The sequence below is a fragment of the Astatotilapia calliptera genome, chromosome 7 (assembly GCF_900246225.1).
Source record: "Astatotilapia calliptera chromosome 7, fAstCal1.2, whole genome shotgun sequence".
Taxonomy (NCBI): Eukaryota; Metazoa; Chordata; class Actinopteri; order Cichliformes; family Cichlidae; genus Astatotilapia; species Astatotilapia calliptera.
Window position 1 is genome coordinate 26,940,275 of NC_039308.1, and position 27,625 is coordinate 26,967,899.

Below are 27,625 nucleotides of genomic sequence, written 5' to 3' on the forward strand. Positions count from 1 at the left end.
GCATTCAGAGAATAATGATGATAATCAATGAACCAAATTTAAATAAGGTAATCTTCCCTGGCATGTTCATACTACAGATGTCATGCTGCCAGACATTTAGTAGCTGGTCACAGTACACAGTAGACTTACATGGTTCTTCATATCCAATTCAATACCAAAACAAAATGATCATCCCATGTACTCAAACATAAACTCCTTTATTAAAAACTCATTGACATGATGGCAAGACAATTACTATAGTTGTTAACATTATATTTAGTTGAAAAGACAGAGTGAAATTTTAATGATTATGACTGGAAACATTTTATCCAATGGTTAAAATGTTGATTTCACAACGGCAGTGCCAGCTGTAGCAAACATTGGAGGATAACGTGAGAAGGAAAATATTTTGAATGTTGTTTCTGAGAACGGATACTTAGTCAACTTGAATTCTTTAAACACATCTGGATGGTGGTCTTCTAAGTGCTTCACTAAATTGGAATATTTTTCTCAGTTAGTCCAAGAAACGCAGTAACATCATTTGTACATTGCCTTTTGCAAATCAATTTTCACACCCTAGTTACCCCCACCTCAAATGCAAAATACTTCCATATCCAACTCTGGCTTTCTTATCAGCTGTACTAGCTGCCATCTTCCAGATGTAGTTTGTGCTGCGCCATTTGTTGTTTTTCTTTGTACAACGTTAGATTAGAGTACGTATGTTCACATTTTGGACAGAGAGGACAGATGGTTTGAAAGAGGAGTGAAAGAAGCCATCTATGTCCACTGTGAGCGACCATCTTTGAACAGAGGCGGGGGTTTACGACACCAACTCTCTGCCATCTATAATCCAGTTTTGAGATCCCTTCCCAGACGCCTTAACGCCCACTCACATCCTGGGCCATCTGACCTCAGGAATTCGCATGATAAGGTGGGGCCAGGTTTCACAATGAACACACCCGAAACTGGCTGATTGGGACCCACGCCCAGTTTCCCACCTTGGCTCAGGCGATTAGAGGATCATCAGGGGGTCCTTTTGTCCCTCTGTGGGGGTCACTCCCACTAGGTTTATATCTGGGACTCTCCACCATTTGACCTTAGAACTGAAGAAGCTTCTCGGATGAGAGGTGAAACGTCTTCAAGCAACTTAAAGAAGTCCAGACGCTTTTCTTTGCAAGCTCCTTTGACTACGATGACCTGGATGACTGAGAACCTTCACAGACAGTACGTATGTAACAACTCTTTAGTTCCATGTATTGTTTGTTATTGTGTCTGATTGGCAAATTCCAGTTAGGTTATATTGCCACCTATTGACAGCTTGACAGCTCTTCAAAATTAAGTGGAAAATCTCTATTTTGCAAAAATACTTTTGTACATCCAGACATGCAGTATCCTCTGCAAGCGCCGCTCTGACCACCCACATTGCACGCCCCGCAATTTCACTACAAGTATGTGCATTAACAGCAACTTCTGTATCAACTGGCTAAGATTTCACCTGGAGGACCATCTTCAGTGATGACAGCTGGTCTGTGGCTAAAATCGAGCAGTTTGCAGCAATTTTCTATTGAAGAGTCCATAGTTTCCAAGCCAGAAGGCAGTGTGTCAAATGTGGAGACTAGGAAGGTGCTCATCGGTTGCGCACTGTGAATTGCTGGCCACAGGGAGAGACTGTCAACGCGTTCTCACGTAGCAACCTGAGGCGTCTGAGGGAGAACATTCAGCAGAAACAACTACAACTGCTTTCCATCCTGCCATTGCGTGCCTGCACAAAGCACATTGAAAATGCAGGAGTTTTTTTTAAAGTTTTTTTTTACGGACATCAGCACATACAGTAACTTAAATTTCTTTTTTTGGACTTTGTCCACTAGCAGTAAATTAAAAATAAGGTGGACAAAAGCAGGGGCCAGGTACTGCCTCTTTTTAACTTGGTAACCTGGGAGATTCATGGCCAAAGACTGGCCCATGTCATTTTCTCATGGTAGAGAAATGTATTTAATTTTTTTTAACAGTTTCTATCATAATAGTTCACAGTTTATTTGTGCTGCACAATATAGGTAATTTGTCTTAATAGGCTAAAATTAGGCTGACTTATGAAATGACTTAATTCTGTAAAGACTGTCCCTTTACTCATGGCCTCTTTTTATCGGGATCAGAAGCATTGTGCGGGCATATCAGCAGCACTGATGCTCCAAAAACATGCCATTAAAAGTTGTTATGCAATATTACACAGATCATACTGGGACCTTAAAACAATGTTTTCCTCTTAATATCTCTGATTCATTGGTAGAACCCATCTGATCGACTGTGATGCAGGGGTTGCACTGCTAGAAGAATTGAAATTGTGAAGAAAATAAAGTAATTGTCAAAATAATTTTTCCCCACCAAACTGGCCCAAGAGAGAGGAGAACGTGCCCGGTGGCGCCAGAGTCCGGCAGCCTTGCCTCTGTCAGTGTGCCCTAGGGTGGCTGTGGCTACAATGCAGCTTGCCATTGCCAGTGCGTGGATGACTGGATGTGTGAAGCGCTTTGGGGTCCTTAGGGACTAGTAAAAGCGCTATACACATACAGGCCATTTACAAGGGTGGACGAAAAAAAAAAAAAAGAGATATTAAAAAACCAAAAATGGATGGAAAATCAGGTTAGGTTTTTGATTTTTAGAGGCTGATTTCCTGAACCTTTTGATCACACCTCCTCCTTTTTGATAATTCAACATAAGCCACAGGTTATTGGAAGTTTCCGGATTACTGGACTGTGGACTTTTAAGTCTCTAAGGTGGTGGAAGAAGATAAAGGAATTGGGACCAGAAGGAGCACATTGTGCTTATTGCAACGAATTAGGAATACCTGATTAAGGCTTTGAAATTTGTTGGATGGACAGAAGGCTGATTAAGTTGAGTTAATTTTCATGACTAGGTTAATTTCATGGCATAATTTGGACCTCCATTTGACAAATAAGTAAGAGCAAACTAGACTTTGTGCAGGGAGGTGTGTATCTGTGTCCATGCTGTGTGTGTTAACCCAAACTGATACAGGCAGGCGCGCGCGCGGGCACACACACACACACACACCTACACACACACTCTTATTACATTTCACCTGTTTGACTTTTAATTTCCGCATATTTCTTAAAGACCTTTGCAGGCAAAAACACAGAGTGATGATTCAGTTGAGGACAGGCAGGGAGGAAAGTGGAGCGAGATGGCAAAATGCAGAGTGAGGGAGAGAAAAACATGAAGAAACCTCTAACGCTCTTTTGCTGTCCCCCGCCTTCAGCCTCTCAGCAGGCTTTTACCTCCTGTGGTTTTGCTGCTCCACAGAGACATGAGCTGACATCAAAAGTGATGCTAAAAAGTACATGTGCACGCAAACACACAGGCACACACACCTAATATTCACCTCCTGTGCTCCACTACCCTCCGTAGACATAAGCTGATTACCCTGCAAATTGAAAGCTCATATAGCAGATGGTGATTCATATGCATTTTAGATGCACACATGTATAATGTGGCTCAAACACTGAGACACAGACTCACAAAAACGGGAAAATATTCCACAGACAGACTCAGACTGTGTATTAAACCAAAAAATTCTTAGATATATATCTCTTACACACACACACACACACACACACACACACACACACACACACACACACACACACACACACACACACACACACACACACACACACACACACACACCATGTCATTTAGGCTGAAGATGAAAGTCACTAAATTAAAAGGCTCTGCGTGAGTCTACCCTCTTCCAAATATATCGGTCTCTCCCCCTTTCAGTCTGCATCTCCCTCTTTTCTCATTCTCTTTCTTTCCTGTTTGTTGCAGTCACCGACTCTACGATGCTGATGTGAAATCTCAGTCCCTAATAGGATAACGGTGTTATAGTTATTCTTAAGGATCTACCAAGCAATTTCACAGGTTAGTGGCCTCAAATGCCAGGAGAGGGAAACAATTTCAGAGAACTTCGCAGTGCCAGAATTATGACAGGTTATAGCTTTCAGTGTTGTGATTTCTTTCAGTCTCTTTTAACCAGCTTTTAGTCTAGATTCGATCAAGCTCTTTTCTATAATCATCATTATTACTGATGCTTTTAATCCTGTTTTTATTCTTTGTCATTTCCATGTTTATCTTTTCAATTTATTTTTTATTTCATTCTTTGGTTTGTGCGTCTTGTGTCCTGTGACCATTCATCAGTGAAGCCCTTTGAACTGTGCTAACCCGTATGACAGGTGCAATAGAAATAGAATTTTATTGATTCATTTGTTCTGGGAGGCACGTTTGCTCTACAGTATAGGCATTTCTCATATATGTATATATAAGACCAATGCAAGGTGCATTCTGCCTGGGCTGAGAAGACAGTTTATTACTGATGGCATTCATTCCGTCCAGCAGAGTAAACCTGTGTTTGTGCAAACACCATGTACAAACCCCCCTCCCAAAAAACTTTGTTTTAAATTGAGATTTAATTTATATGTCTTCTCGTCTCATACAGACTATCCGTGAATTGTGGTATGGGTGATCTGTGTGGGAAGAGAGAACGGTCTTGGATCATCATGCGATGAGTTCAGAGATCTTTAAGGATGCTTAAAATTGATTAAGAAGTTTAAAGAGCCTTAAACTCCCACCTAACAGATTGCATGTCATGTTTTAATAATTTTCTGATAATTTATACATAGTTATATATATATATATATATATATAAACTAAACTATAAAAACTATCTTATCTTATCTTATCTTAGTTTTTATAGTTTAGTTTATATATAGTTTCTAGCAACCAACCGCTTCTAGGAGGTCAGTGACCAGTCTCTAGGTCTGCGAGTCTGCAATCGATTTCACAGTGACTGCCAGCAATCTCCAGTAACCACTGACAACCAGTCAGGAAATAAACATTTTTCCCTAGCAACCACTGGTTATTAGTTGGTGACCTACTGACCTACTCCAAACCTGTGCTACTGGGGTCTTAATATGTAGAATGGAATTAAGTTTGCACATATTTCTCGCATCTTTGTCACTTTCCTCCAGTGCCACCACTGTTTGGAATCTCTTTTGTTTTTTTTCCATTCTCATGATGAGTACTGCCGATGAACAGTAGCATTATATGTGCAGATTTCTTTTTTCTTCTTCTTCTGGTTCCATTTATTAAAAGAAATAAAGATTTACTGCTGGCTGAGTTGTGAAGGGTGTCCGAGGTAGTTATATTTAGATGAGGAGGAATTCAACAGCATGGTGTCCTAAAAATATGGAGCTTTTCAATGCTTGTAATGTTAGTGAAAGCAAATCCTGTCCTTTTCTTTAATATTTCGAAGCTGAAATCCAACCACATCTTTATCTTGTATCTATCTTTTAAAAACACAGCTCTAAGAATCAAACAAGCTCTGTCCAGACTAGTGTTTTAGCACAATGTCAGGAATAATCTCTGTCTCTGAAAAGATCACAAGATCATTCACATGCACTGGGTATGCTGGTGCAAGAAAGCAGATGACTGGTTGACCAGATGTTGGTTTGCTTGATTTGGCATCATGGAAAACGTAGGTTAGGAGTCATAGCAAAGCAAATAGGGTGAGATTATCTACTGGCAGAGGAAGGCTAGGAATGGGAAACTGATCACCCCGAAGGAAGAGGAAAATCAGTAAAAGTATGTGAGAATAATTAGTGTATTTTAGCTATGAGACCCATTAAGGAAAAGTGAATGTGGGTGTCAGCATTTTCACTAGATCAGCACTGTTTCTAAAAGTCTTTATTTGGATGCTAGGCGTAAATGTATAAAAAGTTACACATTTTAAAACTAAAACAAATTAGTATGGCTGTACCCCAAGAGGACATAAATATAATGATGATACATCGCAATACGTAAAGAGAATGATGCCATTGTGGACCTACATTCATTTTTGTGGTCATTAAGGCTGTGTTTGGGCTCCTACGCCGCTCGTTCTTGTACTCTGTTCATTTACTTGATTAGAAAGATGATAGTGCAAGTCTAAAGAGATGGATGGGAGTTGGTGACTTTGCAATCCAATAAAATCTAGCTCCATGATTTAATGAATGTAGAGGGGGAAAAAATGCAATCTTGCTCTTCATGTTTGCCTCTTCTCTTCTTTGTTATTCTCATCATCCTCCCCATTTAGTTTTTTGTTTTTTTCTTAGCTCTGCTCAGCTCGCTACACCTATCTGTTTGAGTTATCAGTGGGACTGCTAATGACTGCCTGGCTGTCTGCTGTGATAATGGGCTAACAATATGAGGTAATGAGCTAACAGTGAGCTGTTACACAACTAGGCCGTTGATGTCTATAACATACTTGGGTTGAGTGAAGCGTGGTGTGTCGGCGTGTGTGCAACAGAAAAAGGAAAGAGGTAAGCAGGAGTTAAATTGGGATTAAGGGCTCACGCTTAGCAAAGAGGCTCTCAAAGGAAAAAAAAAACACATAGCCAAAATCACTTACTCATTTCTATTGTGGAAAAATGCATTCTTTAATTCTAAGAGGCTAAAATAAATAGCCTAGCCCCTTATCTTTATTCCTTTGCATGAAGTATCTGACACCCACCTCTCATCACCTACTCCTAGCACATTTCCAGAACATAATGATATGAATGATGTGTGTGAACAAGCAGGGGAGACTGTGAAGTGCCAGTCAATCAGATGCCGTCAATGTGCTGAGGTGAGCTAAATCAGGAGCGAGTGGGCGAGTCTCTGCTTCTCACTGTAACTTTATGTGACGTTTTAATTAAAGAGTCCATATATAACGGTGAAGACCTTAGCTTGATGAGGGACCCCGAAAGAGTCACAAATGAAATGCTGCATATAATGAACGTGTATGTCTATGAACACCAGTAGAAAAACCAAAGTTCTGTTTAAGCATTAACCGTGATTCCTTCGTTAAAACTTGAAAGGATGTGATTAATATTAATATAGTCTTCAGTAGAAACAGATACTGCACAATCATTGTTAACCAAGCTTATGATTTTGCAGAACATGAAACTCCTGGACATATCTCAGTCGTGGAACTTAAAAGCTATAACCATTTATCAAAACCATTTCTTTCTGTATGGTGATTTTTACTGTTTGTATATCAGCAATATCAATAATAACAATAATAATAATAATATTTATTTATTGATGTTCTGTTGCTATTACAAGCAGTTATTTCTTGCTTTTGCATATTGTATGACAAAGACAAAACTGAACCATTACAGTCTTAATGCAAGTACGGTAACTGTGCATTAAATATGGCAAACTTTACTATATTGTGAATCACTTTTAATTTAATTAAACAAAAAAAGCTATATCCACGCAGGAAAAAAATTCACAGCAATGTGGCGACTAGAGACTCTTTAAAAAAGAGAGAGAGAAAAAAAAAAAAAACAGAATCAGCATTGAGTGACTAAAGAATAAGGATCCCATATCCTGGGAAGGATACTGTTGACTAACATATAACCTGGTTGTAAATAAATTAGAAGGTTACCTAGGTAACTAGATCACGGAATGCCCAATTACGACCAGTCATCAGCAACAAAGTTATTTGTGGCTTAAGGAGGTACACACCCCAGCCTATCTGTTCAGTGTGTGACAGCTTTGGACCCGTCAAGAGGGTTCGTTTGAGTACTGTGATCGCTGGGTGCTGTCTCCTGGTGTTAAGTGAACTGTTTCCTGACCACTACTGAACCCTAATCTACAACTGCCTGGGTAAAAATCTCTTTATCAAGACCATCCATCCATTTTATTCTACTTATATAATTGAGGGGGCGACTGGAGCCCATCCCAGCTGTCATGGTACACTTTGCCAAGGTTATAGATTGTCACAGGTAGAAACAGCCATACACACAATTACAGTAAACTTAATCCCCTGCATGCCTTTGCATATTCTCCCCTGTGTCCCCACTTCCTCCCATATTCCAAACTCCACAAAGAAAGGCTGCAGACTGGATTCAAATCTAGGACCTTCTTGCCGTGAAGTGACACCACTTCATCCATACACCACAGTACTGGCTATTGTTAATGCCAAATATGTGAGATGGACCAGTGCTTCATAAAATAAACCCCAAAATGCGAGTATGAGAGAGGAGCTGAGCTGCGGGGACAAATTGATCCTGCTGATTACTAAGTGCAGTGCGAGCACAGGCCAGCGGGTCAGTGGTGAGGGGGGTATAGCCGTGACTGGTGTGGGTAAAGGCTAATTTAAGCTTTCTCCTGAGGTAGCTGTACAATGGACCATAACATTTTGAGTTACTGAGGTAAGCCAAAGGAATTTTATAAAATATTATGTAATATTATCACTTTTATTTTATAATTGTACTGTTTTGTTTCAACTCATTGTTTGAAGTCCCTTAGACTCCAAAGCTGTATGTTTTATTTAATGATCAGGTTTTTTATTTATTTATATTTTCCCTTCAGATATCTTCACCTTTACTTTCTTCTTGCTTTATTGAAATGGAATATGTAAGAAGAACCACTTTGCCAAAAACACGATGTTCTTCTTCTAGGTTATTTTGACTTCTTGTGAGCAATGTGTATATTTATCCTCTTTATTTTTAGTCATCTGTGTGGTTAGCATTTTGTTGTTTGCTCTGCTCAGATTAATGTAACATCAGTAAAGATTTCGCCCATACACAGTGACATTCTCACTGCATGATGAAATAATTCAAATTAACACTGCATGCTGCAACATGTAAATTTCAGATATATAAATATTATTCTTTCTTATTTCTTCTGTTCTTCTTGGCAAATAAACATTTTATATGACTGTCACATTACATCCAACCCATTAGCTGATAGCCACACATTCTGTTATTCACTCATGAAATCTAATAAAGCAGAGGTACAACAAATAATGTGATAAAAAAACCCAACAATTTTCTAAACCAAGCAGACAGGATATTTCTGTGCAAGCATTACAGCTTCAACCGAAAACACCCAATAGAGGGCAGTTTATGCAGAATTTCAATACTTTGTTATGATAAATTACTAAAAATCTGCACCTTAAAATCTCTCTGGATCTGCACTGACTGCTGTGAATACAAAGGTGTTTTATGGGCTGAAGTCGAGGCTCTTATTTCTGAGTAGAGTGAGCTGATGTTTGATTGACAGAGGTGCAAAGAAGAGGCAAAAAGAAGAAAAAGACAGTTAAAGCCCACCAGGAGAGAGACATGCACATACACCTGTGAGTATGTGCATATTTTGTATTTTGTCTATGCTTGTGTGCTGGCTTTCCGTGTTTCAAATTTCATGTGTGTATTTCATATTATGCACACACACTTTCCCACACAAGAGATTATGGCAGCTCAATGTTGAATGAACGCTGATAGTGTGGGTAAATCACAGACCAACCATATGTTTCACTGCTTCCTCCTACACGGTCTAACAGTATTCTCTGGTTCCTCACATGGTCACGGATGACCAGACCAACTTTATTCAAAGGCAGCCTAAAGAAATACTCTCCTCTTTGCTTTCTTTACCAGTTCTAGGGTTATTGTTTATTTATTGGGTGGCTTGCAAGAACCCTAGCAAGACTCTGATGGGAGGTGTTATGAATTGTATTGCATTGATTTGGGACCCACAATGCAGACTTGAAGATTAACTTAAAGTGAACAAAAAGCAACCCTTTACTGAGGCTAAAGATAGCAAAAACCTACCAACAGAACACACACATCCAGACAACAATACAACATAACAAAGAACAAAGGCAAAATCAGGCTCCAAATGGAATCACATGGGTCACACCACGGTAATGATACACAGCTGAAACTAATCCCAAAAAACAAGACGGGAGAAGCAAAACAGAAACATTTGGTGTACACAACACACGGTTACCAAAATAAAAGAGGATGTAATAAGACAAAGAAACACCTAACACAGAAAGAAAGATTTGGGGGAAACAAATAAAACAAGAAACGAAATACAAACTGTGAACATAACCCACATAACTAAAACTAATTAACAAAATAAGAGTCTAACTGAAAATGTTAAGTAACAGACATTGAAAGTCCAAACTCAACACTGAGTCAAAGACACAGGACCATGACAGCAGGTCAATGGTTACTGTTATCCTCAAAGCATTTGAAGTATTTCTGTTGACTGAAACCAGCATAGCTCATCACTTCTCCCATCTATAGCCATCCAAGTAAGGTTCCACTGCAGCTAGTAATTCAGTGAAAGTCACTCATAGGGTTTTTGACTTAAGATTTGCTCTTATTTACAACATTAAAAAAAAATCTAAAGGCTACATTGATCAGGTTCATTATGTTTCAAAACATTATTAGAAATCACTTCAATACCTTTTGGACTCAACACAAAAAAGCATCACAATTTAAACTACAGAATTTTTTTTTAAAGCACACCTAGGGCATTATCCACTCTTGTTGGATGGCATCTTCAAACAATTTTCAGTTTCCTGTTTACCTAAATACAATACTTTATAAAACCTCATAATTCATGACAACACAGGGAACGCCTGAATTTAGCAACAGTTAAAGGGAGACTTATTGAGCTTATTTCTAGAGTAGTCGGAGTGCAAAGGTTTGGTATGCCTAAAGCGATGACCATGATGAGGTAAGCACATAACTTAGGAAATCAAGTGTTCAGAGTAGTTTGAAGCATACACTTTTGGCTACTAACATTTCCATTTCTAAATATACTTTGGTTTCCTTGTTATTTTGAAAAAAAAGAACAGCAATTATACACTGACCAGCCACTTTATCACATAATTAACAAATCACACTGCAGCAACTCATTGTATTTAAACTTAACCTAACCCAGACCTTCCCAAAGTGTGGGGCCCGCCGCAGAGCCATGGCACCGTATGAAAAGGAAAAAAACAAAACGCTTGGACACTGCTAGCACAGGGCGCCCACAGAAATGCAAAGCAGGAGATGAAGCATAGCTGAATAGGTTTCCAAACCAATTTCATTCTAGCCAAAGACTAGAAAATATGGTGAAGCATATCTTCCCTTTGGTTTCACCTGCACAAGTGCCGAGGTAGGTCTCCACTGCAGAATTGGTTTTCCCTTGGCTCTTCAAATCACGGACAAACAGTATCCCACAGTTGTTTATGTTTTTAAACCCATTTTGTACAGAGAGGCATTTTTTAAAAAAATGTATTGATAGCAATGTTGAATATTATTACACAGGAAAACAAACAAACAACTACACGTAAAATAATCACACCGTGATGCCTCTGCCTTTGTAAATGGAGGGACAGTAACTGCGTGTAAAACCTGAACACAGCCAGATTAACAGTAACAGTATTTTGTCTCTATCTGCCATTCTGCAATTCATCTCATGTAAACAAAAACATGGCGCACAGCGTGACGTGAAAAAAGGCACATACCTTTGACGTTGCCTGACGAACTCTGTATTCCTCGTCCACACGTAAATGCAAAAAATGAGTTTAAAAAAAAAAATCGCAGTTTTCGGTGATTCCAAACGCTGTTTACGTGTGGACGAAACAGCTGCGTTTTCAAAAATACTTCTGGGGTAAAAGCCATGGTGGTGTTGATCTGATCTATGTATAAAATGTATCTGTGACGCATGAAGGGGCGTCAGTAAATCAAACCCTGATGCTATAAAATATCTGTTTATGCTTTGATTAAGTCGAGGACTACTGGCTGTCTGCGTACAGAGTGTCTTCCCACACGTGTGTTCATTAAAATCATTGTTGGACCAAGAGCTTCTGGACCAAGGGTGGTTTGTACTCTCCTTCCTCAATTTTGAACCTTAACACCGTGTAGGTGTGGATGTAGCGTAAAAGAGTTAGTAGTTTATTTTCTTTCTACCTGTAAGTTATTGCAGATTACTTGTATTTGCATAATTGTTTACTAAATGTTTGAGGTGTGAAATAAACCGCAATGGAGCAGAATATGGGTGTGTGTGGTTGGCGGATGTGTTAGTGAGTGGGGGGTGGGGGGTGCGAACATTTTTCATGTAAAACAAAGGGGGGCCCAGCAAAAAAAGTTTGGGAACCACTGACCTAACCTAATTAAACACTCACACTCAGATGTATGCAGCGGTGGAAACTCACTATCTTGGCCAAGGACACTTCAACATGCAGGCTGAAGGAGCCAGGGATAAAACCCACCAACATTATGTTTGGTAGATCGCCCACTCTACTTCCTGTCACACAGCCCAGATCATCTCATACCAGTTTCTTGAACATGACAATGAGTTTGAGATCTGGTGACGCTGGAGGCCTTTTGAATACGATCTAATAGAGCACCTCTTAGATGTGGTGGAACAAGAGATGTCCATCATGGATCATGCCAGTATGGACTAAAATCCTTAGGAATATTTCCAGCACCTTGTTTAATCTATACCATGAAGAATTTGGCCAATTCTGAAGGCAAAAGTGGTTCCAACTGAGTACAAATAACGTGGTAAGTTTGGATTTCCTACAATTTGGTTCTGAAATTTCTGTGGTTTTAACTAATTAATTAATTTGCAGTGACTCTTGATCACATTTAAATCCACATAACTAAGTCTAACTACAGTTAGACAGATATAAGACAGATTTTTAATGGAAAACTCTTTTAATTAGAGCAGCACTACACGGTTAGACCATTTAATGTTCTCTTAGTGGAGTTTAGTGTCTGTATATACAATTTTTATATTAACTTGTGGTATCTTGGTGCAATACTGAGAAAACACTTTAATTGAAACATCTCATGACAAATTCTGAGGAATATGTGTGCATCTTCTGAGAGGACAGGCTTGTTTGATGTTGGTTCAAGGTCTCTAATAAGAATGTTTTACAAAATGAATGTGCCTTCAACTAAATTTAATCTAAAGTGTAGAAGCCTTTAGATCACAAGAAGCGTCCTGTAATCTATCAAAAGATGCACAGATGGAAGAAAATGTTTTTTCCCTAATGTAGCCTAATACTAAACACTTGGTCACCCATCTATGTATGAATGTGTGCATAGTACCTTGTATCGCTATGATAATAATAATAATTTTGATGACCCTTACCTCCAGGACAAATGTCTCTTATTCCATTTATTCTGAGGAGTCAGGCTTCGTTTCCTGCGCCCCATTGTGCCCTCAGCTTCAGACACATCTGGGAGAGAACATCTGGGTGTTTTCATTAGGCCCAGGGTGGCTTGGTCTAAAAACAAATAGAGAGAGAAAGAGAGAGAAGGGAGAGAGAAAGGAGTTTGATTGCATCAGAGAGGTGCTGATTCAACTATATGAAAAATTCTGTGGTTTTCTTGATTGGATTGCATTACAGGATGTCATTAGTTATTCAGTGCATGCTGCCTCCATCCAGCAAATGTGACAGATTTCACACAGCCGCTTCAAACAAACACAGCATCATACCCAACACTCCAGTCTCTCTTAGCCCTCCAAATTTCTGCATGGCTTTGATAGCGTTGGTCAGGGCCTCCTTGGTCTGAAGCTGGCCAGTCACGGGATCAGGTGGCGGGAGGTACCCAAACTTACTCAGCCAGTCCTGGAAGGGAAACAGAATACATCTGAATACAGGGTACATCGGGTCAACAGAGTTTACTCCAGATACTTCACAGATATTAAGTATCCTAAAGCTGCTATGAAGGTTGGAGGCTCTTTGGGTTTTCTGCTTTAGATATTGCACTTTGATATACAATCCTACCTGGACAATTGTTTTGCATAAGTTATTTTTTTGTTCCTCCATGAGCATGTATATGTTTTGGTAAACACTGATCAGTGAAAGTCTAATATTAGCAAAAAACTGATCCACTTTCTCAACCATTCACCATTGTGCTTTAAAAATGTTGAAATATGATGGAGTCATTACGATATACCTCTAATTATTTATTACATACTTGTTGCAGTCCTCTATATTTTGCAGTAATGGAACTGAGTAAGACTATCATAATCACAACATGTTATGATAGTCTGTATCAGTGAGCTGCATATTGATTTTGATGTAGCTGAACAGTTTCATCAGCAACTATAGTCAAAATATAATATATACATATATACTAAAATTTATGTATAAGGACATAATAAACAAAACATCTGGTCCATAACAGGTCTTAAAATTAGCCAAATAAACCTGAGATATACAATAATACAACATATTACACCGTGTCATTATTTATTTGAGAAAATTATGCCCGTGTGTGAAATATTATGTACACCCTTATTGCTTCCATATGAATTAAGAGGTTAAGTAACAGTCAGGTGCTGCTTTAATCAAATGCACTTGATTAACTGATCATTAGGACGTGTTTACAAAAGCAGTTTGCTGGTCTGGAGCAATCAGGTGTGTTTTATTACAATGCCAAGCAGGAAAAACACCTCAGCAACGATCCTAAAGAAGCAGTTGTCAGTGCCTATAAATCTGGGAAATGTTATGAGGGAATTTCCAAGCAATTTGGAGTCCATCATTTTAAAGTGAGAAAGATTATTCAAATGTTGAAAACAAAACAAAAAAGTAATGGACATCCAAGCATATTCACCCCAAGCAAATTCCCAACTATAAGACTTCTGGAACGGATGAGAGTCAGATGTTTAATCATGATGAACAGAACCACATTGGGTAAAAACCAAACATAATATATCAGCAGAAACACTCCATACTCTATCTGTCATGGTCTCCGCTCCTCGTCAGCTGACAGCCGTCAGGTGCTTTGTTTTTGTTTACCTTTCTCTCTCACCTCTGCTCTCTCTTTCTCTCTCGCCCTCTCCCATTCTCTTTCTCCTGCCGGGGCGGAGCTCAGTATGGGCTCCTGCCCCTGGCCTACACACCTGGAGGTGATCAGCACACCTGTCGGTGATCATGAGAGATTGGAACCCTTCTTAAGAGGGCGAGTCTGCTCTACTCGTCGCTGGATCGTTGAGCCTTCAGCGTCAGTCGTCCTGTATTTTATAAAGTCAGTTTGTGAGCATGTCTGAACCAGGAGACTAATGTTTTTTTTTCTGCCTGTGCATAGATTGCCTCTGGACTTGTTCTTCCCCTGTGCCTGGCGACTGAACGGGAGCAAGAGAGATAAAGGAGAGGAGATGTGCTAGGACTGAATGGAAACTTTCCCTTCCTGGACTCCTGCCTCTTTCACTCCTGGACCCTGGAACCCCGGCCCCCTTTTTCCTTTGACACTATTATGTGTATATATGAATTCCACTGTAGGAAACACTGTAAATAAATGCACCTTTTGAAGACACTAGTGGTCTGCGCGTGAGTCCGATCTACGAAACCTGACAGAACGATCCAGCCACAACATGGACTCAGCAGATCAGAATACCATCGGTCAGGCACTGGCTGCCCAAGAAGCGGCGCTGACTCGCCACGAACAAATGTTACATCAGCTGCGAGGTGAGATCGCTGCACTAACTCAAGCTGTTTCCGGTTTGACTACGCCAGGGGGAGTACAGCCAGGGACCTCCCAGCCGGCTCGCCCTGCCCAGCAGGAGACACTCGCGGCGGCTACGGCCGGTCCCTCATCGGCAGCCACCCCATCCTCTGACGGTCCTCTGCCTTCGCCTGAGCCCTTTTCAGGGGAGACAGAGAAGTGCTCTGGCTTTCTGGCCCAGTGTTCATTGATTTTCCGCGAACAGCGGCGTTTTCATAACAATGACGGGGCAAAGATTGCGTTCTTGGTACAGATGCTTCGTGACCGGGCTTTGAAATGGGCCCAGGTCGTGTTAAACTCCAACCCGGAGATCTCTTTTGAGAGGTTTGTGATTAACTTTAAGACTGTGTTTAATCAGGGCTCTGGAGTCGAGGCTGCGGCGCTCCGCCTCCTTAACTTTAAGCAAGGTAAGCGGAGTATGGCAGATTATTCAATCGACTTTTGGATTTTGGCAGAAGAAACCGGCTGGGGACCGGATGCGCTCAGGAGCACATTGTTAAATAACATCCAGGAAGATCTGAAAGATGAATTGATTATGCGGGACCTACCCACTGCTTTTGACGAATTGATGTCGTTATGTATTAAGGTGGATGAGCGGCTACGAGCTCGTAGGAAAGCACAGAACTCCAGTTCCCAGGAGGCCGCAGGGCCGCGATGGGCGGAGGCTTCGGCCGATTACCGGTCCTCCCGGACATCAGGGGGCGCCGACGGAGAGGTACAGCCCATGCAAATCGGCAGCTCTCACCTAACTGCTGCAGAACGTCAGCGACGCATCACGGCCGGTGAGTGTCTGTATTGTGGTAATAAGGGACACATGATTGCCTCCTGTCCGTCGCGAGCAAAAGGCCGCGCCCACCAGTGATGGTAGGAGTACTGGTGGGCGGTTTGAATCAGGATAAATCTCCTCCACGTTTAGCCCTGCCGGCTAAGCTTCTGGTCCATTCCGAGTGTCATTCACTTTCTGTGCTTATTGATTCTGGAGCAGAACAAAATTTCATTGACTCTGAACTAGCTAAACGACTCTGTGTGACTGTGGAGTCACTACCCCACGCCTTACGCGTCACGGCTTTATCAGGGCAGCGCCTCCCCGACATCACACACATCACTGAACCGCTCACCCTCACACTGTCTGGCAATCATTCGGAGGAGATTAGTTTTTTTGTTTTTCACCCCACTCAGACGCCGTTAGTTCTCGGTCATCCCTGGCTCCAGCAACACAACCCCACGATTAATTGGCAGAAAGGAGGCATTACGGGCTGGGGAGAGGAGTGTCATATGACTTGCCTTAAGGCTGCCGTACCTCCTAACAAATCTGTCACCGGCCCAGAGCCACCGCGGTCTTCCGACTTAGCAGATGTGCCGTCTGTTTACCACGATCTCGCTGAGGTGTTTCGGAAGGACCGAGCCCAGTCGCTGCCACCCCATCGGCCCTATGACTGCGCCATAGACCTGCTGCCGGGAGCTCCCTTACCAACCAGCCGCCTCTATAGCCTCTCGCTGCCGGAACGGGAGAATATATAACTGAATCTCTCGCTGCCGGCATTATCCGGGCCTCTTCCTCACCCGTCGCAGCAGGTTTCTTCTTTGTGGAAAAGAAGGATAAGACCCTCCGACCCTGTATTGACTTTCGGGGACTCAATAACATTACGGTCAAGAATAAATATCCACTGCCTCTGCTCACCTCCGCTTTCGAACTTCTCCAGGGCGCCGTCATTTTCAGCAAGCTGGACTTGAGAAACGCTTACCACCTGGTCCGGATTCGGGATGGCGATGAATGGAAGACGGCGTTTAATACCCACCTTGGACATTTTGAGTATCTGGTCATGCCGTTCGGCCTCACTAACGCACCTGCAGTATTCCAGGCTCTGGTCAATGATGTTCTAAGGGACTTTATTAACCGATTTGTGTTTGTCTATCTAGACGACATTCTGATCTTCTCTTCCTCCCAGGCGGAACACGAGACCCAGGTCCGGCTGGTGCTGCAACGCCTTCTGGAGAACCGGCTGTTCGTCAAAAGCGAGAAATGTGAGTTTCATGTGCCCTCGGTTGCCTTCCTAGGGTACATAATCGAGCGGGGAGATCTTCGACCCGACCCTGTGAAAGTCAAGGCTGTTGTGAACTGGCCAGAACCAAACAACCGTCGCCAGTTGCAACGCTTCCTTGGCTTCGCTAACTTCTACAGGAGATTCATACGGGACTTTAGCAGGATTGCCTTACCATTAACTCAGTTAACCTCTCCCAAGCTTGCTTTTCAGTGGAGTGACGCTGTCCAATCAGCCTTTCAGGAGCTCAAGAAACGGTTTGCTTCAGCGCCCATCCTGGTCCAACCTGATACCACTCTTCAGTTCGTGGTAGAGGTCGACGCATCCGACTCAGGGGTGGGGGCCGTCCTTTCCCAACAGAGGGAAGGTAAGATGCACCCTTGTGCCTATTTTTCCCGTCGTCTCACCCCTGCAGAACGTAACTACGACGTGGGCGATCGGGAGCTCTTGGCGATTAAGCTCGCCCTGGAAGAATGGCGGCATTGGCTGGAGGGCACCACTCAACCCTTCGTGGTCTGGACCGATCACAAAAACCTGGCCTACCTTCAAACGGCGAAACGTCTCAACGCTCGACAGGCCAGATGGGCCTTGTTTTTCACCCGTTTTCACTTCTCCATCACCTACAGACCCGGTTCCCGAAATGTCAAGCCGGACGCTCTCTCCCGTCGGTTTTCCGCTGCTGACGAAAAGGCGGATCCGGATTCCATTCTGCCGGCAACCTGTACTATTGGGGTCATCACCTGGGAGATCGAGGCGGCCATCCGGGCGGCTCAGATAGCCGAACCGGATCCGGGAGGGGGGCCCGTCCACCGACTCTATGTTCCGCGCTCTGTCAGATCCCAGGTTCTGCAATGGGCTCACACGGCCCGGTTCTCATGCCACCCAGGGATACATCGCACCGTCAAGTTTCTCCAGCGGTACTTCTGGTGGCCCTCACTCACCCAAGATACTCGGGAATACATCACTGCTTGTACGGTCTGTGCCCGAAACAAACCATCGAACCAACCCCCGGCGGGTCAGCTCCATCCGTTATCCACTCCTTCCAGGCCATGGTCTCACATAGCACTGGACTTCATCACCGGGTTACCTCCATCAGCAGGTAACACTGTCATCCTCACCATAATCGATCGTTTCTCTAAAGTGGCTCATTTCATTGCTCTGCCTAAGCTTCCCACAGCTCTAGAGACTGCACGCCTACTCGCCACTCACGTCTTCCGCCTGCATGGGATCCCGGAAGACATAGTGTCCGACAGAGGGCCTCAGTTTACTTCTCGGGTCTGGAAAGAGTTCTGCAACTCCCTGGGCGCAAAGGTCAGTCTATCCTCGGGTTATCATCCTCAGAGCAACGGCCAATCCGAGCGGGCCAACCAAGAACTGGAGACCGCCCTGCGCTGCGTCGCCTCCACCAATCAAACCATCTGGAGTGAGGAGTTGCCGTGGATCGAGTACGCCCATAACAGCTTGACTGCCTCTGCCACCGGCCGGTCTCCATTCGAAGCTTCCTTGGGATATCAGCCTCCTCTTTTTCCTGCTGTGGAAGGTGAGCACTCTGTACCCTCCGTCCAGGCTCATCTGCGCAGGTGTCGCAGAGTTTGGCGGGCAACTCAAGCGGCCCTACTGCGCACGAAGGAGAACAACAAACGCATCGCAGACCGGCACCGGACTCCAGCACCCGAATACTCTGTCGGCCAGAAGGTATGGCTTTCTACCCGCTTTGTTCCGGTCAGGACTGAATCTAAGAAACTTACACCCACCTTCATTGGCCCTTTTGAAATCTCCGCCTTGGTCAATCCTGTCTCTGTGAAGTTAAAGCTCCCTCGCAATATGAGAATCCATGATGTTTTCCATGTTTCACAACTCAAACCTGTCTGGTCCAGTCCTCTGTGCCCTCCTTCCAGGCCCCCTCCTCCCGTCCGGCTTGTGGATGGCTTGCCGGCCTACTCCATCACTCGCATCATGGACTCTCGGCGCCGTGGGCGTGGCTGTCAGTATCTGGTTGACTGGGAGGGTTATGGCGTGGAGGAGCGCTCCTGGGTCCCTCGGGCGGCCATTCTGGATGTGCCCATGCTCCGGGAGTTTCACCGCCTGCATCCGGACAAGCCTGGTGGGTCGCCGGGTGGCTCCCGTTGAGGGGGGGGTACTGTCATGGTCTCCGCTCCTCGTCAGCTGACAGCCGTCAGGTGCTTTGTTTTTGTTTACCTTTCTCTCTCACCTCTGCTCTCTCTTTCTCTCTCGCCCTCTCCCATTCTCTTTCTCCTGCCGGGGCGGAGCTCAGTATGGGCTCCTGCCCCTGGCCTACACACCTGGAGGTGATCAGCACACCTGTCGGTGATCATGAGAGATTGGAACCCTTCTTAAGAGGGCGAGTCTGCTCTACTCGTCGCTGGATCGTTGAGCCTTCAGCGTCAGTCGTCCTGTATTTTATAAAGTCAATTTGTGAGCATGTCTGAACCAGGAGACTAATGTTTTTTTTTCTGCCTGTGCATAGATTGCCTCTGGACTTGTTCTTCCCCTGTGCCTGGCGACTGAACGGGAGCAAGAGAGATAAAGGAGAGGAGATGTGCTAGGACTGAATGGAAACTTTCCCTTCCTGGACTCCTGCCTCTTTCACTCCTGGACCCTGGAACCCCGGCCCCCTTTTTCCTTTGACACTATTATGTGTATATATGAATTCCACTGTAGGAAACACTGTAAATAAATGCACCTTTTGAAGACACTAGTGGTCTGCGCGTGAGTCCGATCTACGAAACCTGACACTATCAGATATATTGGTGGAGGGGTGATGATTTAGCCTGCCACAGGAGCGGGGGACCTTGAGCGTTTCTATGCATCATAGTATTCAATAGTCAAAAGTGAAACTATCTGTATGACAGCTAAAGCTTTGACCTAAATTGTGTCACACAACAGGACAATAATCCCAAGAACAGCAGTAAACCTCCAACAGAACGACTGAAAAAGAAAAGAATCAATATGTTTTAATGGCTCTTTCAATGTCTAGACCTAAGCTGTGGTGGGACTTTTATAGAGCTTTGCATAAATAAAACCACAAACCACAATGACCTGATACAACATTGTAAAAAACACAAAAACACAAAAACAAAAGACCAGAATCCCTCCAGAATGATATGAGAGACTAATAAAGTCAAACAGAAAACAATTACTTCAAGTTATTGCTGATAAAACGGTTACAAGCAACTGACACTGGGGTGTACTTAATTATCCACACACTTTCTGCATTTTGGCTAATTCTTGTTAATGCATCTCTATTTATCTTGGGGACCAGTGAAGTGGCTGCCAATCAGCGCACTCCAGTCAATTTGAATAGATTTGAAACATCTAAGATGTGACAGATGAAAGCATCCGAGCTGCAACTTGAGTACTCCTCTATTCCCTTCTCTTTCGCTTACTTTCCCACCAGAGCTCTTTTGTTGTCTTGGCACCTTGATTTTTTTTTAAATTATTATTTTCCTTTCTTTTGTCTTATCTCCACTAACGCCTCCTCCTCCATTCTTCTGTCCGGACATACAATAAGAGATGGCAGATTTGAAATAGGTTTTTGATCAGCACTCATCAGAGGTGAGTGACAGAGATCGATAGCGAGGTATCTTTTCTGTACCGACAACACTGGGAAAATCCCATTAACTGAATGACTTCGCTTTAGTGAAGCACTTTGCTCCCTGATTACTTCCCTCCTCATCCTTGGCTTTGCTTTCTGTCCAGAGGACTTGGAAAAAGTTTACAGGGGAATTGAGCTGACCCTCAACAACAGTGCAGAAGATAAGAAACAATAACAATTTCCCGAAAGGATGTAATGTCATGGGTAAGTGGAAGAGGTCAAAGAATTTAAAATAGTTAAATTGACTGTGTGACTCAAGAGACAATATCAGTGGTGATTTTCTCCCATAAAAAAAAATCAACCCCATAGGTCTTTAGTGCAATCAGCTTATGATTGCCTATAGTTACCTTTTATTTCCAGTGGCCTTGTGCGAGGCAGGATGAGTCACTTCTACAATTGCCCCAGAATAAAATAAACGTATTTATGTTCAAGTGACAAAGCCCCCTAAGGGCCACGGTAATTATGATGGGGCAAAGAAAGTAGCAGAAGGCGAGGAGAGGTTTCTGGAACAATTTCACCTTCATCTCATGTGCAGCGAGAGGAGGATAAAATCTAAAGGGGTTAAAGCTCCAGGAAAACTTGTGATAAATAGAATAAATTTATAACATGACCAACAAATTTTGGTTTGTGGCCTTTTTTATGACCATGAAGGGCAAAGAAGGTACTCAGATCCAGTAGACAACTGTTCACTTTCAGTTTCAGATGAAAAGTCAGCATTTTGTGATTTAACCACGACAGTAACCTATTATAACCTTAAAATAACTATTAAAATTAAATTTAAATTAATAAATGTTTGGTTAACTGACAACACAACCTTTCCCTAAACACAAGCCGACTAGTTTGTGCTTAAAACCAGCTAGATTTATAAACACACTGTTTTAACTGCCAAATTATCTGTAGCACATCTGTTGTCATCACATGAGTCCTATCAGGGGGTGTGAACAAGCAGTTCTTACCTCCAGTTGAAATATATATCCAAAACAAAACCTGCCAAAAGCTACAGATTCTTTAATTTGTCAAGGCTCACACCAAAAGAAACAAAATCCCCAAAAGAACCACCGAGCTACAGCTTTTAATGACAGCTGTATTCCAAGTAAAAGACACAAAGAGTTCAATTGCTCATTTGCAGTTTCTTGTGTAATTCTTGCATTAAGCCTGTTTTATGTTGATAATATCCTCCCAAGTGGTACCAAATAAATGATTTGCTAAAATTGCAATGTAGTTAGTCCTCGCCTTAGCCGATAGGGCTTACGGCAATCTTCCAGATGTCTCAATAAGGCAAATAATTTTAAAAAGAATAAATAGTAATCAGTAAATAATAAATAAATATGTTACAATGTACAGGTTTTAAAGGTTTTACAGGATTTAAAACTCTTGACAGGTTAATTCAACTTTATTTCAGAAAGAAAATTCAGATAGTTGGTATTGACCTTAAGTGCAAGCGACAAAAATGTTTTACGCTTTTGTTATATACTAGACACCAAGAAGTTGAATAATAAGCATATTTAAAGCGACAAAAAAAGGGTAAAACTCAAATTCAGCAGTATCCATAGTACTCCACAGCTCTAAAGCTAGACACAACAGGAATAAATTCATGTAAATTGTGGCAAGTGGTGGGACATCTCTTTGCAAACAATGCAAAACTACATACCAGCAAAAATCTATTCATAGCATAAACCTTGGGGATACTTTTTTTTCTTTTGATTGGCCAAATGCTTCAAGCATATTTTGCACCCAAATGTTCTACTGTAAATGACTGTGAGTGTGCAGAACACTTACTCTTCTCACTGTTAATAAACTAATATACATCTTCTAAATAGTTGTGTACTGTAAATACACTCTTGAAGGTTGCACCTAACCTGTCCAAGTTACCTGTCCAAACAACAACAATGACAACAAAAAAAGACACACACAAAATGAAACTGTGTAAGGACTGGATAACAACTTTTGCATACAGAAAAAGAAAATATTCAAAGCTAAAAGATGCAATTGCAGCTGTAAAAACAATGAAGGAAGACAGAGAACAGCTTAATTAATTTAAAACACATTTCAAATTTAATATACTGAAAAAACAATCACGCTACTTCAGCCTTAAAATAAAGAATCAAGTGTGGGAGAATAAGGGAGAATCTGCCATGCTCTCCAAATCTCTGATTAACTCTAAAAGGACAGATGACCCTTTTCTTTAATATCTAATGAAGCTTATGCACAAGTTCAATAAGGAAGATCTCTAATCACTCATCTGCCTGCTTTCCTGGGTGTTCAGCGGCTAGTCTATTCTTTACATTGCTTCCATTTTCCCACGCTGTCAAACTTAGCGATGACACCAATGAAATAGTCCAATTATCTTCTTGCCTGCCTTCTCCGTTACATTCTGCGGACTTTAAATTTCAGTGCTTTTCTGCCATTCTGACTCTCATTTGTTCCACTCGCATACTGCCCATTTCCACCTCGTCCTGGTCACTGAGAGCTCCATCCAAGCCTCCATCATCTTCACCACCACCAGCGTCTAGACTCCAAGCAGTCCTGCCCTGATTCAAGACAGCTGGGATTCTGTTCAGCTGTGGTTGGTCGTCTAATTGACAGTTTAAGAGAACTTGGTATCCCAAATAAATCATCTGCAATTCTTCCAAATGATCTCTCCTATTAAAATGAAGTTGAACATAACATATTGCACCTTATTTATGACGCAAACAAGGTGATTACAAATGAAAACAGGAGGTGTGATCTTGTTTTGCATCTTTTTGATGAACAACACAGAAGAGCACTTGCACTGGTGGAAACTGCCACATTACAAGGTAAAAACAGCAACAACGGTGCTACCCACACTATGTCACTGCCCAGGCAATCTTGGTATTGTAGTCCTTGTAACAACCCATCTTAGCTACACCCTCAATTCTGAAGACTGGCAACACTATTAGTTTTAAGCCTAATTTAGCATCAGATTTGACAATTGCAATTATGACAATTATTGATCTTGCAAGCAACCGTAACATCACCTCACCCTCAACTTCTTATCATTACTTAAAAAGTAATGATAAAGGTTGTATTACCGTACTATACCAGCGTTGAATATAGACCTGCAGTCTTGGGTGGTCTCATTATTTGTCCAGCTAATGCAGTATGCTTTGAATTCTTGCATTTGTGAGTTCTACCTCTGAGAAACTTTCACCATCATTTCCATTTCAGGTGTCCTCTGGTTCTGACAATTCCTCTTCTTGTTCCATGGCACTGTCAAAGTCTATGGTTTCCTCAGGGATATCCCTGTACTTTGTTCTGTCAGATCTCAACTACTTTATTCTACAACACGCTCCCGCTTGTGTAATGATGTTATAGGATCTTGGTTCCTCTCGGACTCTCACAAATAGAATGCCATATGTTGACTGTTCCCATGAATACTTTAATGCATACCTACCTCTCTGAAGAGAAAGCACCAAAGCTGTTTTATTGAAGCACCATTTCTGCTGTGCCTGTCTGCTCATCTGAATTTGATGGGACCACTGGTGTAAGTGTAACTCTGGACCACAGAACGCTGCTCACAAGGAGCTTTGCAGGTGAAAGAGTATTCCAAAGAGTAGCCCAGTGGACTGGTACCTTCCCTATAGTGTGTTGAATGCACACATGTCGGCATGTTTCTTCTAGCTTTACTTGTGAGTATCCCTCTTTCTTACTGAGGATTATGATGTATGCAAAAGTGCTGGCTCTGCATGACTTTGTTCATGTCTTTTGAGTCCAAGCACAGCTGATGTGGACCTTTTTGCACACACGTCCAGGCTGGTAACCCATCAGCTCTTTCCTGAGGGTGGTGGCCTCTGATGTACCATGGTGTTAATTCTTTTGATGAGACCTAATTTCACATGTCTGCACCCAGTAGCAGTACAGTTGATGCCGTTGTGGCAAAACTAAACCTAACACGTAGCACAAGCAAGCACAGCTTACCTGGAGACTCCTTTAAGTCTGCTGTGTGCCCCTCCAAAATCTATGAGCACTGTGTCAACCTACTGTAGTTCATACTGCACTTCCAGTCTATCTGCAATAGTCCGTGATAGCACATTAGCGTCAGCACCAGTGTCCATCTTAATGTTGACAGTCTGTTCTCGTATGGGCAGATTTGTGAACCAGCAAGTTTGAGGCCAATTTGATGAATTTTTCCTATAAACAATGACTGTGTTTGGACTGATGGCTTTGCCTTGCTGACACTTTCCTCTATGGCAGGCTTTCTCGTTTGGCTCTCGGCGAAGGCAGTTGCACCTTTTCTCCTCTCCTCCTTCCCCTTATCTTCCCTGCTTAGCCTCTTGTGTCCTTGTCTTGTCTCGTGTGTATTACTTTTCCCTGGAACAGTCTCTCACAGTCTGTTCTCTAAACCTAAAAGAGAATTATGGATTTGATCAACTTGTCTCTTAATGCCATTGACACCCTTTTCTCAACGAGAAGTCTGGGCTCGGGAGAGCCCGAGTGCCCTGGAGGGACTTTCCCTGCCTGATACACGATGGACGGGTGGCAGAAATGGAGGATCGTGTGCCTTGCGGGACTGTCGATCGAGGATGCTGAAGATATCTACCTATTCGGAACCATGATAACAGGGTTCTTGCTGATCGGAGCTGGCTTGGCCCTGACTTATCAGAGAATTAAGAAAGCGGAACCGGCTGTTCAAACCCCCCCAAGGCTGCCCACTGGGATTGAAATGATGGGACGAGGCGCTACTTCTCAGAACGGGCTCATTGAAAGCAGCATGGTTAAGACCTTGGAGACGCTTACAACTGCCGTGAATACTCAGAATAACACCTCCGAGCGTATAGTGGGTTACATCAAGGAGAGGCCTACGGTGGCCCCTAGAGACAAAGCACGTACAAACTCCAAAACACATGCAAATTCCAAAACACATGCAAATTCCAAAACACTCACAGGGTGAGTTAATAAGAATCCGACAAGCTAAACATGGCAGCCCTTTGTTATTTACAAAGAAAAAAGTGTCATATATCGGTGTGTGGCAGGCAGGAAATAGGACCCAAACGCAAACTCACGGGAAAACAGAACTGAACTCAAAATGCAGCTTTATTGCTGACAGGTGACAAACGATAACAGAGATACAAAACTAAACTGGGAAGAGCTAATTGTAACACATACCAGAAGACAAGGGCTAAATGTGAACAAACCTTTTTTTTGTACATTTTTGGAACATGAACAGAGCATTGATGTTCTTTATTAATGTGACCAGAAAGTCATTAAAATGTATTATGTGGTATTTGTACTTATTCACAGTTTTGGAGGCGAGAGACGTGCTGAATGAGAGCCAGGTGTCACAGGCTGGGTCTCTGACCCAGCGCTCTGAGTTCATGTTTGTATTTGTCTCATTTTGTTATGTGATTAGTTTTTGTGTCATTTCCTATCTGTCTTTAGTTTGGGCAGTTATTGTTTATTGTTCCTCTGGTTTTCTATGTTTTGGGTTCTTGTATTATTCATCACGCATTGTTAAGTTTGTATTGTCATGTCTAGTTTTAGTGTTTCCTGTTTTATTCTGACAGTGTCATGTGTTCTTTGTTCATTGTATTTAGCTTTCCTCTCCTGGTCCTGTCATTAGGTTTATGTCAGTCAGCTGTTCCCCCATGTGTCTCCACTTCCCCTGATCACCTCATGTATGTATTTAAGCCCTTTGTTTTCTGCATGCCATTGTTGGGTCGTCTGTTTATTTTGACCTTAGTCTTAGTTAGTTTTCCTCACCCTCAGTCATAGTTATGGTTTTCGTCTGTCAGTTCTACATTAGTCATAGTCTTTGCCTGTTATTTTCCACCACAGTTATAGTTATAGTTTTTGGTCTTAGTACCTCTTAGTGTTTTGTTTCTTAGTGTTTTGACAGTTTGCTTTGGTTTCCTGGTTTTCCCTTGCCGTTATCATTAAAGGATCACTTTTCTGTTCAAACTTACAACTCATCGTCCTCATCTGCTTTTGGGTCCTGTTTCATCATACATCGGCGCACCCCGCCGTGACACCAGGAGCCATGTGACTCTTATGTTAAGGTATGTGCTACAGAACAGAATGATGAAAAAAGCCATTGTGGAAACTCTAAGACAGTAGTTAGTACTGTTTTTTTTTTTTTTTCCTCTTCTCCTCAGGTTGGCTTGTTTCCAGATTCTGATCCCTTAGAAAGACAGAAGACTCAGATGGTTCCCCGCTGTAGGAACACCATCTTCTTACGAACCTTTTACTTGTAAGACTTTATCCAGTTGCTCATCTTGCATTCCATCTTCCATTCCATCTTCCATCTTGCATTCAATTCCTGTTATTTTGTCAATTCCTGTTATTTTGTCAATTCCTGTTATTTTGTCAATTCCTGTTATTTTGTCAATTCCTGTTATTTTGTCAATTCCTGTTATTTTAAACACAAATGCAAGAACAATCATGCCACTGTGCGATGTGTTCACAGCAACAAAGGACATACACCCATGTGTGTTGATTTCTCCCTAAGATGGCAAACTGAAACACTCCAAGTTGGTGACTTTTGGAGATTTATTTCCCTGGATGATTGAGAATGCATCAGACGAACACAAAAGGAAGTTCACAGCTTTTAGCAGCTCCCCCACCCCCTCATTCACACACCCCCACTCCCCTCCCCCCAGAATTCCCAGGTAACAACCTAATATACATATGAATGA

At 42.3% G+C, this 27,625-nt stretch overlaps 1 protein-coding gene and 1 long non-coding RNA gene across 2 annotated transcripts in view; one reads left to right on the forward strand and one right to left on the reverse strand.

Annotated features, from left to right (window-relative positions):
* Nucleotides 1-27,625, reverse strand: part of LOC113025907 (matrix metalloproteinase-17-like) — a 104,491-nt gene that overhangs the window by 37,075 nt on the left and 39,791 nt on the right. The window contains exons 2-3 of the mRNA XM_026174149.1: nt 13,300-13,432; nt 12,952-13,087 (exon numbers count right to left, since the gene is read on the reverse strand). Coding sequence (XP_026029934.1) covers nt 12,952-13,087; nt 13,300-13,432 — 269 coding nt within the window. The remainder of the gene's footprint in view (nt 1-12,951; nt 13,088-13,299; nt 13,433-27,625) is intronic.
* Nucleotides 26,232-27,209, forward strand: LOC113025909 (uncharacterized). The gene is made up of 3 exons (XR_003272842.1): nt 26,232-26,269; nt 26,966-26,989; nt 27,086-27,209. It is a non-coding gene; the product is annotated as an uncharacterized LOC113025909 (long non-coding RNA).